Below are 13,119 nucleotides of genomic sequence, written 5' to 3' on the forward strand. Positions count from 1 at the left end.
CAAACGATATCACAGACAAAACTGTAGGCATCAAAGTGAGTCAAACAGAAATGTAGACCCACATTTATTTATCTCTGGGAATTTTTCTGAGTGGGCTTAAATTTGTAAAAAAAAATGTCTAAATCTATACAAATCTTATCATTATGAAGATTATCAACTGACCGTAGTTAGAAAACAGAACGACAAACGATCACCGACGAAAATCTACTTATCTTACCTTTAAAAAATTACGAATGAAAAACCTCCACAGAAAGTAAACACGAACACATTCTGAAGATTAAAATAACACATTTTATTCAATCAAAACAAAACAAAAAGACTCAACATATTTTATCCGAACATGTGTATGATCTTGGGCTATTCTGCGCATACGACATCAGTAGCAACATAACAATGACATTTAGTTCATTCAGTATTTCATTATCACAATAGCAGCTTTGATGGGAACACTGTTTCATTTTCGCTTTACAAATATGAACACTTGTCACGAGCCATCATTACATATTGCTATTTACCTTCACAAATATCTTGATTATAAAGAAGCATCAACAAATTCAATAACATCATCATTACAGTATGGGTATTTAAATGGGAACAGTATTGTAATGAAAATATATTTATGAAACACACACTCAGACACCAGAACTATTTTAACAGGAACAACCTGGTATATTACCAGTGATAATCTGTGTGCAACACCAGCTTCGTCATATGACTTTGCCACGCTATGGGAACAGTTTAAAAAACACAACAACTAAAAACCAATGAGCCTACACTGTCATGAGTATCACAATAATTGAGTTTGATGAACTGTATCATATTTCACACCGAATCTGTGGAACACAACGTAGACAGCTTCAAACATCTGCTTGATAAATAGAAATGCTTATCGCATTACCACAGGTAGTTTTGTCAAACCTTTGATTAGAGCTGTAGGATTCAGCACTCATGTACATTGCAGCAAATTTGCATACGAAACAAATGTTTTTTGCGCTTGAATATGAGGCTCAGTTCATCTGGAGACAACCGTAGATGAAATTAGGTGAATACTTATATATGATATCAGTTGAGTTCCAATTTTCTTTTTACATCAAATGTATTCTAAAGCATACCAAGAATCTTCAGTGAAATGTTGTGGAATATGCGGGACAGTTTATAAATGATTTCCACATCGTCAATGGATCTGTTTCATTAGCGCCCAGTTCTGTAGTTCTGAGACGCCTCTAGCCTGTACAGGACATTCTGGGCACAGGTCATCACCAGGGAGTGGTATTTCGCCAAAGGTGCTTGGTTGCTGTAGGGGTTTGCTGGATCCAGTACAACCGGGTTCTTTCTGAAATAGGCGCGAGACAAAATATTGTTTCTGCAACATCAATAAAATTGATTCAAGAAATGCAATTTGTTTTATCCGAACCAAAAACTTTCTTTGGGTCCATTTTTTCAGCAAGTCCAGTGAATTATTTTTTTTGTGAGACCTGGGGCCAAAACGCTTTTTCATTATTTTCAATATTTCAGAAATATCAGATGATGGTGGGTGAGTGTTAGTGATGGAACCACATATGGTCGTGAACTACATTCAAATATGAGACAAGATACCACATACGTTTTGTTAATGTCATAGTACAAGGCCACATTGTATCTTTTAGGCCAGAGTATCCGCAGTGACGTCAGATCGGCCAGCTGGGTCATGACGTCCTTGAACCAATCGTTGGTGTTGAAGTCAGACGGGGATCTACGATTCTTCCAAAGGGAGATAACTATTATCTCGAGGAAGAATGACTTCATAACTTTCCCTTGTCTGTTGACTTCTCTCTTCACGGGAAGCAGTGCATAGGAAAGTATAAATAAGAGATGTACATGTAGGTACATTCGCAGGCTCTAATAGATCAAATAAGTTTGTTCAAAATTATTTTCTATAGGCCCCAGCTGATGTCAAATCTGTTCAGTAATGCCATACATAATCATACATTATTGTCAAATGTCACAGATAAAAGGTCACTAATTTACGTTTCTAGCACCCACGCATTATAAATAAAACATAAATAACCATAAATAGTAGAAGCAACTGTTTTGAGAATTAATGTTTGACATATCTACAACATCGTTCATTTTTTAGGAATTTTAAAATGGACATATGAACATATCTACTTCCTGTCGATATTATAAGGTGACACGCTTTTTATCTTATTTGCATGTGTCCCACGTGATACCACTCTTGGAACATACATGACATATATATTTGAAATACTCAAAAACCTGAATGTGTTTACAGCTATAGAATAAATCACACGTTAAACAAATGTTATTATTACTCATGAAACCATTATAACGATTTTATCAATCCAAACCAAGCTACACATTGACAAGAACGTAAATTATGCTGGGGTTTATCACTGAATTACTTAAATTTCGCCGCTTTTAGCAATATTCCAGCAATATCGTGGCGAGGGACACCAGAAATGGGCTTCACACATTGTACCCATGTCAGGAATCGAACACGGGTCTTCGGCGTGACGAGCGAACGCTTTAACCACTAGGCTACCCGACCGCCCCAGCTAAAAAATGGAGCAGACGCGAGGTGACAGAAACAAATACCACCACATCTGCCCTGGCGTCCATGCTCATTAATTGTTTTATTAAATAAAAAAAGCCAAACTGACCCAAGAATTTCGGAACCATCACGGACTTCATCTGTAGGTCTTAGGGACAGGGATTTAGAGAGTACATTATACTATCGTTAAATTATAATAATATTGACTGTCTTACGTTTGCCCAGTATTTCACAAGTCGCACCAGATTCTTGATTTTGACAGTCGCTGTTTTCACCAATTCCTTCTGTTCCAAAATGAAGCACGGTGAGTAGAATCTCCTTTGTTTGTCAGTCTTGTCTTTCATCTCATTGAACGCCTCCAAACACGTTTTAACTGAAAGGTAAAAAATCGAAATCTAGTCCATCCATAGTACATGCGGCCAATATATATCGAGTTATCAGAGCTGTCGAGTTATAGAGACTTCATGGAAACAATTGAGATGAAAGTGTTTTAACGGTATGATAAAATGTATTTCAGAAAGATTCAGTTGATGGTAGATAGAATGGGTTACGAGGAAACTAGGAAATAACATCGAAATACTGAAGTTTCAGTACAATAACAACAATGTGTTTCACCTCCCAGGATGTTGTAAGCTTGCAGAATGTCGACATCATGGATGTGATCGGATGCACCACAGCCAAGCTTATACTGCAGACCGCGGTCTGATCGGCCCTCAAACTCTAGCGTTCCTGCAAACTCTGTCCAATGTCTTTTAAACGCATTGTGCAAGATGTCCAGGATGTTTTCCATCTTGGCCTCCAATTGTTGGATCGAGTTGACATCGTTGATGAACATGACCAGATCGACGTCTGATTTTCCATGAACATTCGTGCTCCTTCCAAGTGAACCACCCTGTTGAATGAGAATACACTGAATGTTGGCAAACTTGTGTGGTTTGTAACAATCCTTACCACAACACTTCCCCCCGCCCCCCGTCCCCATACACTTATTGTGTAAGCATAAGGATAGTGCAAACGAAACCAAACCTACCCTGACAACCATTAAGACGCTGAGTGGCGTGTGATGTTGCAGGAAGTTCGTGACACGCTCCACGACACGGTCACACTGTTGGCGAAAGTCAATGCTCGGCTGTATGGTGTCCTGAATGAACTGCTGCAGCGTCTGTCCCCTACCCATGCCTTCAATGATGGGCGCGGAGCCGTGATTCGGGTACTTCCCGAGGGCCTGACTACGACCGACTACTGCTTCAGCACATCGCATCAACTGCTGGCGGTATCTGGGCTCTGGAAGGACATTGTTGAAAGGGTTTGCTGGATCCATGACGAAAGGTCGAGGTCTGTAAAGTAATCAATATCTCTTCAGAATAGTACAACACAGTATACCAACAGTACACTAGTAACGCCATTTTGTCATAGATGATATCTATGAAATAAAAATGTCGTGAATGAAAATGAGGACGGTTTTGGCCTTAATCACTGCGTAAGTGTTTATGCAGTTAGTTTTCTTAGAGGGTCTGGTTTTCTGGCTCTACAGGTAGAGCAAGATTTACCCTTTTTATCCTTACTGGCTAGGTGTCATCACTGATTTTCAATGATCCATTCATATAATTGTCATTTCGTTTTATAGTTACAATGAATTAAATATAAACCAGTTATAAAATACGCGAAATAAAATTTAAAATATTTTGGGCATTAATCCATGGGATACTGTCAACTTCTTTATTTTCACTAGTTTCACTCACCGTGGAAGCTGCAAACTTGCTGATGAGGCGTAAAACAACAATCACCCGAATTGAAATTCGTGTTTTTAACTCTACATTTACGTTTAAATTTAATATATTCTATCAAACTTAAAAGCTGGTGAATTAGGAATGTTACTATGAACATGTTTAAGAAAGCTGCACATACGGGACAGCTCGGTACTTGGTCGTGGTATACTTGTTCGCCCACTCGATGCCAAGAGACTTCAGGTCAAACAGCTGGATCATAATCTCCTCAAACCAGTCAAGCATGTCGAAGTCGGTTGGGTGTCCAGCCCGCTGCCACCTGTAATTGTAATGTTCCTAACATTAGTTTTTAACTTGAAATGTTGTACATATAGCCTCACACTCACTTAGTAACAAAAAAATATTTTTGCAGCATTTCAATCCTTGTTCAATCTTTTTTTCGGATTCCTGTTAATTGCTACAATGGGTCAATAGAGAAGATGATCTTGTTAAATGATCTTCAGAGTTAGTTTTGTTTTTGCGGGATGTCGCCACTGGTAGAATGCAAAGCTCAAACAGAGTAAAGAGAATTGGAATAAATCTTTCTGTCCCTGACAACTGTCAGACTGCCACTCATATGATTTTTACCCATATTGTACCTATATCACGCCAAATGGCGTCAAGACTCGCTATTCTCTGTTGATGGATTGCTTTTGCCAGAGATTTTGTTATGTTTATGGAAAGGTTGTGTTGCTTTTATGTTTTATTATTCATCCTGAAGACGTGGCTGATGATCAATGGTCCTGACATAAATTTCGGAAAGGTTAACAGCTGTTAATACTATCTTGACTCAAAGTTCAGCTACTCCTTATAATATTAACAAAGAAGTTTTGTTAAAGTCGTTTGTGAGTGTCCGATTTGATATATTAGATTTAATGGTTCTGTTGGATTAGATTACACACATATGAAGACATACATACAGAACATTAAACTTTGTTGTCTCCCTTCCGAGTGATATCAACTTTCATATCTGATTGCTGTAATTGAAAGGATGACATTCTAATTGAGATCAGTATACATCGCATCACTACTGTACGCATTTGGCAGTGAGTAGCTTATGTTGTGCGTTTACCTGTGCATGACCAGAAGCTCCATCAAGTAGTAGCTGGTGATCTCAGCATCCACGTTGACCTCCTCCTGTAGGTGGATGAGGTGGAAAGACAGAAAGAGATATTCTAGAGTAGAGCCTAAATTGGTATATAATCAAAGTAGGTATGTGGGCATTCACAATATGTGCTTAAAACATCAGGAGATTAAACTGAAGTATTGTCTACCGTCATCTATACAGCGTATTGCCCCATCGGTACATATAACAGTGGAAGGGGGTATGAAGATCCAGGGTAGAATAGATCTTCAGCAACTCATGCTTGCCGTAAAAGGCGACTATGCTTGTCGTAAGAGGCGACTAAAGGGGGTCAGGTGATCAAGATCGCTGACTTTGTTGATGCATGTCATCGTATTCTAATTGCGTAGATCGATGCGTAATTCGCTGTTCCTAATTGTTGAATGTAACTGTAGGTAAAGGGCTACGAGGACTGATTGATATATATGTTCTGAGACTATGGATTTTTAAAAAAAATATTGTTCAATGTAATTCTACATTGATTTGGATTTTGTCACAGTTTCGTAGAAATCCTTCTCTTGGCTGTCCAAAATGTTCCCCACATCTGCTATGACGTCATGATCAAAATGGGTTCTGGCGTGAGATCCCTTCCTGTTTGGGAACGGATGGAAGTCTGACGGAGCCAGATCAGGAAAATAAGGTTGGTTGGTAAACGAGTTCAACGCCGCACCTGTGGATTGCAGCCATGGCAATAACCTGCTTTTGCGCTGGCGCATCGTTCTGATGGAAGAACACCTTTTCGAAACTACCCACTCGTCTTGGTCTTAATTTCACCCCTAAAGGTGCATCATAGCTCCGTTTATTGTTTGGCCTTTTGGAAGAAACTTCACCATAATGACGCCCTTGGTGTCCCAGAACACGTAGGCCATAACTGTTTCAGCTGAAGAAACAATTTTGTCTTCTTTGGTGATCATGATATCAAATGTTCCACTGTTTTGATGGCTTTGTTTTTTCTCACTTAGGCTGGAAGTGGGGAACCTTGGTTTCATCCATATAATCAATCATTCCAAAACCTTCAAACAAAGCTAGATTAACACGAGACATGTTGTGCCTGTTTTATCAGATACCTTTCTTCAGATAAGTTTCAGTGGTAATTGAATGCACTCTCTCCTTGGGAAATGATCAGTACACTAGCAATAGGACGCTGGTTAGTCATCATCTTATCGTGGATTCTCTTGTTGATTTCTTGTGTTGCTGACGTCACAGGTCTTCAAGGCGCTCCCTGCCACGTTTAAACTCTGCTGCTATTAATCACCCTATATTCCAGAAGTTTGTCCATTTTCACAGACACCTGCTTCTTTCACTGACTTGTAACAGTGAAACGATTTCTCAATTGACTTTCTTTGTGGATGTACCTCTATGGCATTTACTATACGGCCATTCATTCTATATGAGGCTCAGAATCTAACGGTTAACCCTCATATGTATGATTAATGCCGAATATTTGAATCTACAAATGCATGTGTTTCTGCAAACAAATTAGAATGAGGTTTATTCACTTGATAATCATAAGCAAAGACAATAGTTCCCAAAACACGATATATATGAAATTGAACGTATGACACAACTTACCTTCAGCCAATACTTGAGGATTCTGATGAGAGATCGTACTTGCCTCGGCGCCTGTCTGATGAAGTCTATCTGTATCCTTGCCAGACACACGGAGTAGTAGTCTCTGTCAGCATCAGGAAGTTCTCTCATGTCCATGTACACGTCGTGCTCGTTCTGGTCTGGAAAGGGATGTGGATATCAATCAACTTAGGACCCCTCTCTCCTGCCCTTTCAAAAACAAATATAGAAAAATATCTTGTTTCTGAACGCCGACCACACCCTAGAAATCTGCCATACGCTGGTTTTATGTTAAATGTAACTTGGCCGGGTGAAATGAAAAGAGGTTTTAGTTTACGTTCAAGATCATTCCACTGGTACAGCATCGTTAGACCGCTGCTAGGCCACGGAGATACCATCCTCTCAAGCCGAGCGCCAAACATTATAGTAACCTAAACAAATTGAAAACTTTTAGGAAAATGGACACTGATGCTTGTGTAAAAGTCGAACATGTTCATTTCAATCGGTCGTGAGTGAGGTCACAAACAGCGCTGAGCATGCAACACGAAACATGTTCCACATACTTACATCTCAAGATGTCATACGCTGGGAATATTTCCACCATGTGCTGTTGTCCTACATCGCGACATGTCAACCGCATCTTGATGGAGTGTGTTGTGGATTCCAAGCAATCTATGACCCCCGCTGAAGAATGCCACGCTGCAGAATCAAGCCTTGCCCTGATGGTATGAAGGATATGTCTTGTCTGTGCTTTCAGCTCCCGAATGGATGTCAGGTCATTGATGAAGACGAACAGGTCCACATCTGACGTAGTGTACACAGGTGTGTTCTTCCCTGTGGAACCGTATTATTGATCATAGTTTACACATGTAATTATAACCAGACCGGAATTGTTTTAGTGTGTAAATTGTTGATGTATATTTATCATTTTACATATGTGCATTACATGATATCTAATGGAAATGTCGAGACCAGAAAAGAACTAGAAACGTACCTACCCATACATGCACTGTGATATATCAATACATCATGTTTTGTGATATGTCAATACATCATGTTATCATAACAACCCTGTTTCTACTATGACCCACTATGTCAATATACATTCTTTCGCACTTCTACCCACCTTGACAATCCTTATCACACTTGTGAATACATTTTGTTGAAGAAACTGTATTATTCTCTCCACCATTGCATCACACGCATTACTGTCAAAAGGCCCCCATTCCGCCATGAACTGCTGAATGGTTTGGCCCATCTTCATTCTACGTATGAGAGGTTCAGGGCCGGACGAAGACATTGCTGCTTCAGAAAACTATACCCTAAAATATAAACTTATTTATATAGACGATATTCTTAAAATTAGCATAACCATTTTCTCAAAGTTGTGTGTTGAAATGAGAGATGTCACTTTTTGAGGTCTTTGAAAGGCATTTAGAAGTGATACCCATAAGGATGAGAATTTATGGATGTCAACTTCTTTATTATGAGGGACACAACGTTTCGGAGTATATTCTTTATCTTTCATCACGTGAATGAATGTTATGAGGCAGAGAGGATATATATGTACATGTAAGGACAACAAATCTAATAAGATAACAAAAGGTGGAAAATAACAAAGGGTAGAATACTAACAAGGGAATCCAACAGATGATTGGCGCTGATAGGTGATTAGCAATAGACAATGGAAGGCAACACTTTACAATAATTGGCGCTGGTGGTATGGAAGCCAGTACTTAAGTTATCATAGATAAGTAATAGGCAATGGACAATGGGCAAACGGGAGGCCGAGGGTAATTAGCACTGATAGATGAAGTGTTGGCTTCCATTGTCTATTGCTAATCACATAATCATAATAAAAATAGTTGACATCCATAAATTATCTTGTTTGTCACTTTTTGAATTGACTTCTTACATGGAAACATTATTTTAGTTTCTTTACTTCACTTTTCCTTCTATTTACACATTATAAAAACTGAGAAAACAAAGTGTTATGTAAATGTTCTAAAGGTGTCGTCTTGGTTCTTGTTCAGATGTTAGGGATGTCCTACTCTCTCATCGACAGTAATGCACTGAATGGTCCCGTGCTGGTGGTGTGTACTGCTGAGTTTTTACACCACTCTCCCAAACTAAAAACCTTATGGGAAAACGTAGGTCCTTGATCCACGGGGCATTAGTCAGTAAACGTGGTGACCATAGCTACAGTTACATCTCTGTCGTCAAAGGTTCAGGACAATTTGTCATAAACGAAAATCGGAATTTAACAAAGAAAACATGATGTCAAATGCTGGTCTTCCTCACTGATAACATTCAAGTGAAATTTGGGGATAAGGCATTTGGGAAAGAACTTGGCATTCCCATGGGCACCAATTGTGCTCTCATTCTTGCGGATCTGATTCCTTATGCTATGAATCTTAAGGTGTGTCGATGATATGATATCGTTTGACGTCAAAAAGACATTTTCTTTCCATTTATTTACCCACCTGAACAAGAAATAAAAGAACCAGTGAAACTGCCTCACCTGTTTCATATTTAGATTTATGCACAAACATTCAGAGTGACAAAAACCCTCCACAAGAGTGTATGGCAAGAGAGATGACTTCAACTTTATTATAGTCAACTGTCCCTTTATTTTGAGTCATATTCCAATATTCCAGCGGCTCTATATTTCAGAACTTATGAGACAATCGAGCCTGCTCTTTCTACGAAAATTTCAAAGAGTGTCATATACGATACTTGCTCAAAATGTTTTGTCAAGGCTACAACATTCAAGGCCTCAGTAAAGCTTTCAAAACGTTTTATAGCAGACATGTGGAGAACGTTTTATAGCAGACATGTGGAGAACGTTTTATAGCTGACATGTGGAGAACGTTTTATAGCAGATATGTGGAGAACGTTTTATAGCAGACATGTGGAGAACGTTTTATAGCTGACATGTGGAGAACGTTTTATAGCAGACATGTGGAGAACGTTTTATAGCAGACATGTGGAGAACTTTTTATAGCAGACATGTGGGGAACGTTTTATAGCAGATATGTGGGGAACGTTTTATAGCTGACATGTGGAGAACGTTTTATAGCTGACATGTGGAGAACGTTTTATAGCAGACATGTGGAGAACGTTTTATAGCAGACATGTGGAGAACTTTTTATAGCAGACATGTGGGGAACGTTTTATAGCTGACATGTGGGGAACGTTTTATAGCTGACATGTGGGGAACGTTTCCATATTTGACGTATCAGTGACAAAAGGAATTTTGATTCCCTATTTTGACCATATGTTCCAATTTCAAATCATAAATGCTGACATTGGCCTTTGCTCATTTTGATCAAACGCATGGTCCGATCCTAAACAAAACATCTACTAAGTTTAATGACAAAAGCTTAATACTTCTTAACCACAAAAAAACTTTAAGAGACTTGTGCCATAATATATGCCGAAATAATCCCCCTATTCCTATAAGGAAGACGTCCATTGTAGGAAGTCATCACATGTCTTTGCGCCATATTCTTGAGGAAGTGTGATTCAGCTACGTATAACGTAATTAAAAAGTTATTTGTCTGTCGAGAAAACCATGCCTCACAAACTAACAAAGACATGACCATCTTTTTCAAAATTAATAAATGTATTAATACTTAAAGTGCAACCACAAACTTTTTGTGATTTTTGTGAGTGTTTCCATCTCATTACCTTGGCCTGTGACCTTTTCCTGAAATGTGCCAAAAGAATTGCGCATGGCCAGTTTTAAGAGGTGAGGTGAAACGGGGTTTAACGTCGCGTCCAAGATTATTGCACTGATACAGCGACGTGTTTGTGTGTGAGTGTGTTTGTGTGTGACTGCTTGTACTAGTCCGGACTGATGCCGATTTATAGTGCTAGCCCACTGAGATACCATTCCCCAGTTTAACATGAACACACCACTCAGACACAGTATACTGACCCCGAGCCGACCAGTCCTTGTTTTAGCCCATTGATGCGCCAGGAAGGGAAACAACAAGTACCATACGTCTTTTCGTATCGTCTTTACGTCATTTTCGCCGGGGATCGAAAACCATTTGCCCGAAACCACGGAGGCGGTCCCCAGTTTAAGAAGAACATATAGAAATAATCTAGCGAATGTATTCACAGGACTTGATGGTTGCGTAAAGCAATTGTTGACAATGTTCTCCAGACTGCTGTCAGTCTACTACAGTCTACTTGGTATTGCACACCTTATCTGCAGATAACAAGGTTCCACGAACTGTCTTGTTATTTGCCATACGATCACGCAACATATGAATCTATCTATAATGTTGACCTTTATCTGATTACAAGTGTTACCCTAACTAGTGTAGTTATGTAAACAGTGCACACGATATGCGTAATACAGTCCCCAGTGACATTTATAAGAGTAAGGGCGGTCGGGTTGCCTAGTGATCAAAGCGTTCGCTCGTCTCGCCGACTCCCGTACCATGGTACCATGTGTGTGAAGCCCATTTCTGGTGCCCCCCACCCCCACCCCCCCCAACCCCCACCCCACCCCACCTCACCCCACCCTCCTACCCCCACCCCAAGTGACATTGTTGGGGTATTGCTAAAAGCGGCGTAAAACCATACTCACTCACTCATTTATAACAGTTAAAAAAGGTTTGCGTTATCTCGCCTAAAGTGTCTCATAAAGATGTCAACCCTCTAGTAAAAGCAATTCAACCATTTGACCCCGACATGGTCTTTTCATATGAGCGTTATTTAATTCATCGTTTTTACCTTTTAAGCTCTTGTTATTTATTATTGACATGAAAAAGATGGCTTCTTTTCATTCATGTTTAGCTCTTATTGAGACGATGTTTATTTGTCAGTAACAAGCGAACCACTTGATACTTTGAAGTACAGTTTTTGATAGTTGTGCTGGATGTTCTTAACTTGGCTTAACAATCAATGCTGCTAGTGTCTTTCTCTGTTTATTGTATTCTCTCTGTTTTTGGTCTGATGCATTATCCCCCCATGACAAATTGAAATCGATCATTCTGATTAGTCCGTCAGCGATTGAGAAATAATGACAGCATTTGATTGAAGAAAGATCACCTATGAGGTTGAACAGTAAAAATGGGGTTAAAGCTGACTTTATTCCTGTACTCATGTAGCGAGGTGCATGGAAGGTGTGTGTGTGTGTGTGTGAGTGTGTGTGTGTGTGTGTGTGTGTGTGTGTGTGTGTGTGTGTGTGTGTGTGTGTGTGTGTGTGTGTGTGTGTGTGTGTGTGTGTGTGTGTGTGTGTGTGTGTGTGTGTGTGTGTGAATAGAGTTTAACGTCGACGACATCCAAGAGTATTGTACGTGCACCTGCGCGCGTACGTGGGTGCGTGCTCCCCTACCTGGATGTGGCTGCTTGACCTGTACGCTCTCCGGACAGACGCTGGGCCACAGAGGTGGTCAAAGGACACCTGTACTGTTCTGAATATACGTGACCAATACTAACCTCGAATGTATTTGACAACACTTAATAGTGTTACATTTCCTCGTCACGTGACATGTTGCACGTCATGCCACGATCAAGGGTAGATAAACCACATTGTTTCTATTCATTGGTACACTTGATTATCGATTCGCATCTATCATTTGATTCTCCTGAACCTACTTTCGTTTTCCTTTCCACATTGTTATCAGGAACCTCGAAACAAACACTCACGTGGAGTAGGTACGTTATCATTTTGGCATGTATGTATTACCCCAAGCCCCTTTTTCTATATGTGTGTTGCTATGCAGTTATAAAATAACCTATGATCATCACCATATTTTTTTTTACAGATTTAGACAGAATGTCTTTTTTGTTTACACACATGATTCATTTTCATAATTTTAGCTGATGTGCTCACCAGCCACTGGTGGACAATGTGCCACTATTCCAAAAACCCATGCCATGCTACGCACATCTATAGCATCAACTACAATAGAGCTGTAGCTACCCTTTCATTGATTGTCAAACAGTTAGTCATACATGCTTCAAGGACAGAACATACTTGTCATAAGAGCTGACTAACATTAGCAGTGGATGGTCACATTTTGTAACCTGGCAAATATTGACTCACCGTATCGGCGGCACGGATAGTTATTGATACTATGCAATGACCGATG

General features: G+C 39.6%; 1 protein-coding gene across 1 annotated transcript; it reads right to left on the minus strand.

The window, feature by feature from the left end:
- Nucleotides 1-340: 340 nt before the first annotated feature.
- On the minus strand, nucleotides 341-8,309 carry LOC139479990 (2'-5'-oligoadenylate synthase 2-like). The gene is made up of 10 exons (XM_071262956.1): nucleotides 8,132-8,309; nucleotides 7,577-7,843; nucleotides 7,013-7,170; nucleotides 5,390-5,454; nucleotides 4,460-4,597; nucleotides 3,582-3,888; nucleotides 3,167-3,443; nucleotides 2,767-2,924; nucleotides 1,604-1,812; nucleotides 341-1,333 (listed from the first exon to the last, which is right to left on the minus strand). Exons 1-10 carry the CDS (start codon nucleotides 8,307-8,309, stop codon nucleotides 1,192-1,194), a joined length of 1,899 nt encoding a protein of 632 aa, XP_071119057.1. The 3' UTR covers nucleotides 341-1,191.
- Between the last annotated feature and the right edge of the window lie 4,810 nt (nucleotides 8,310-13,119).

This window comes from Haliotis cracherodii, unplaced genomic scaffold, assembly GCF_022045235.1.
Source record: "Haliotis cracherodii isolate W230 unplaced genomic scaffold, xgHalCrac1.p SCAF_4, whole genome shotgun sequence".
Taxonomy (NCBI): domain Eukaryota; kingdom Metazoa; phylum Mollusca; class Gastropoda; order Lepetellida; family Haliotidae; genus Haliotis; species Haliotis cracherodii.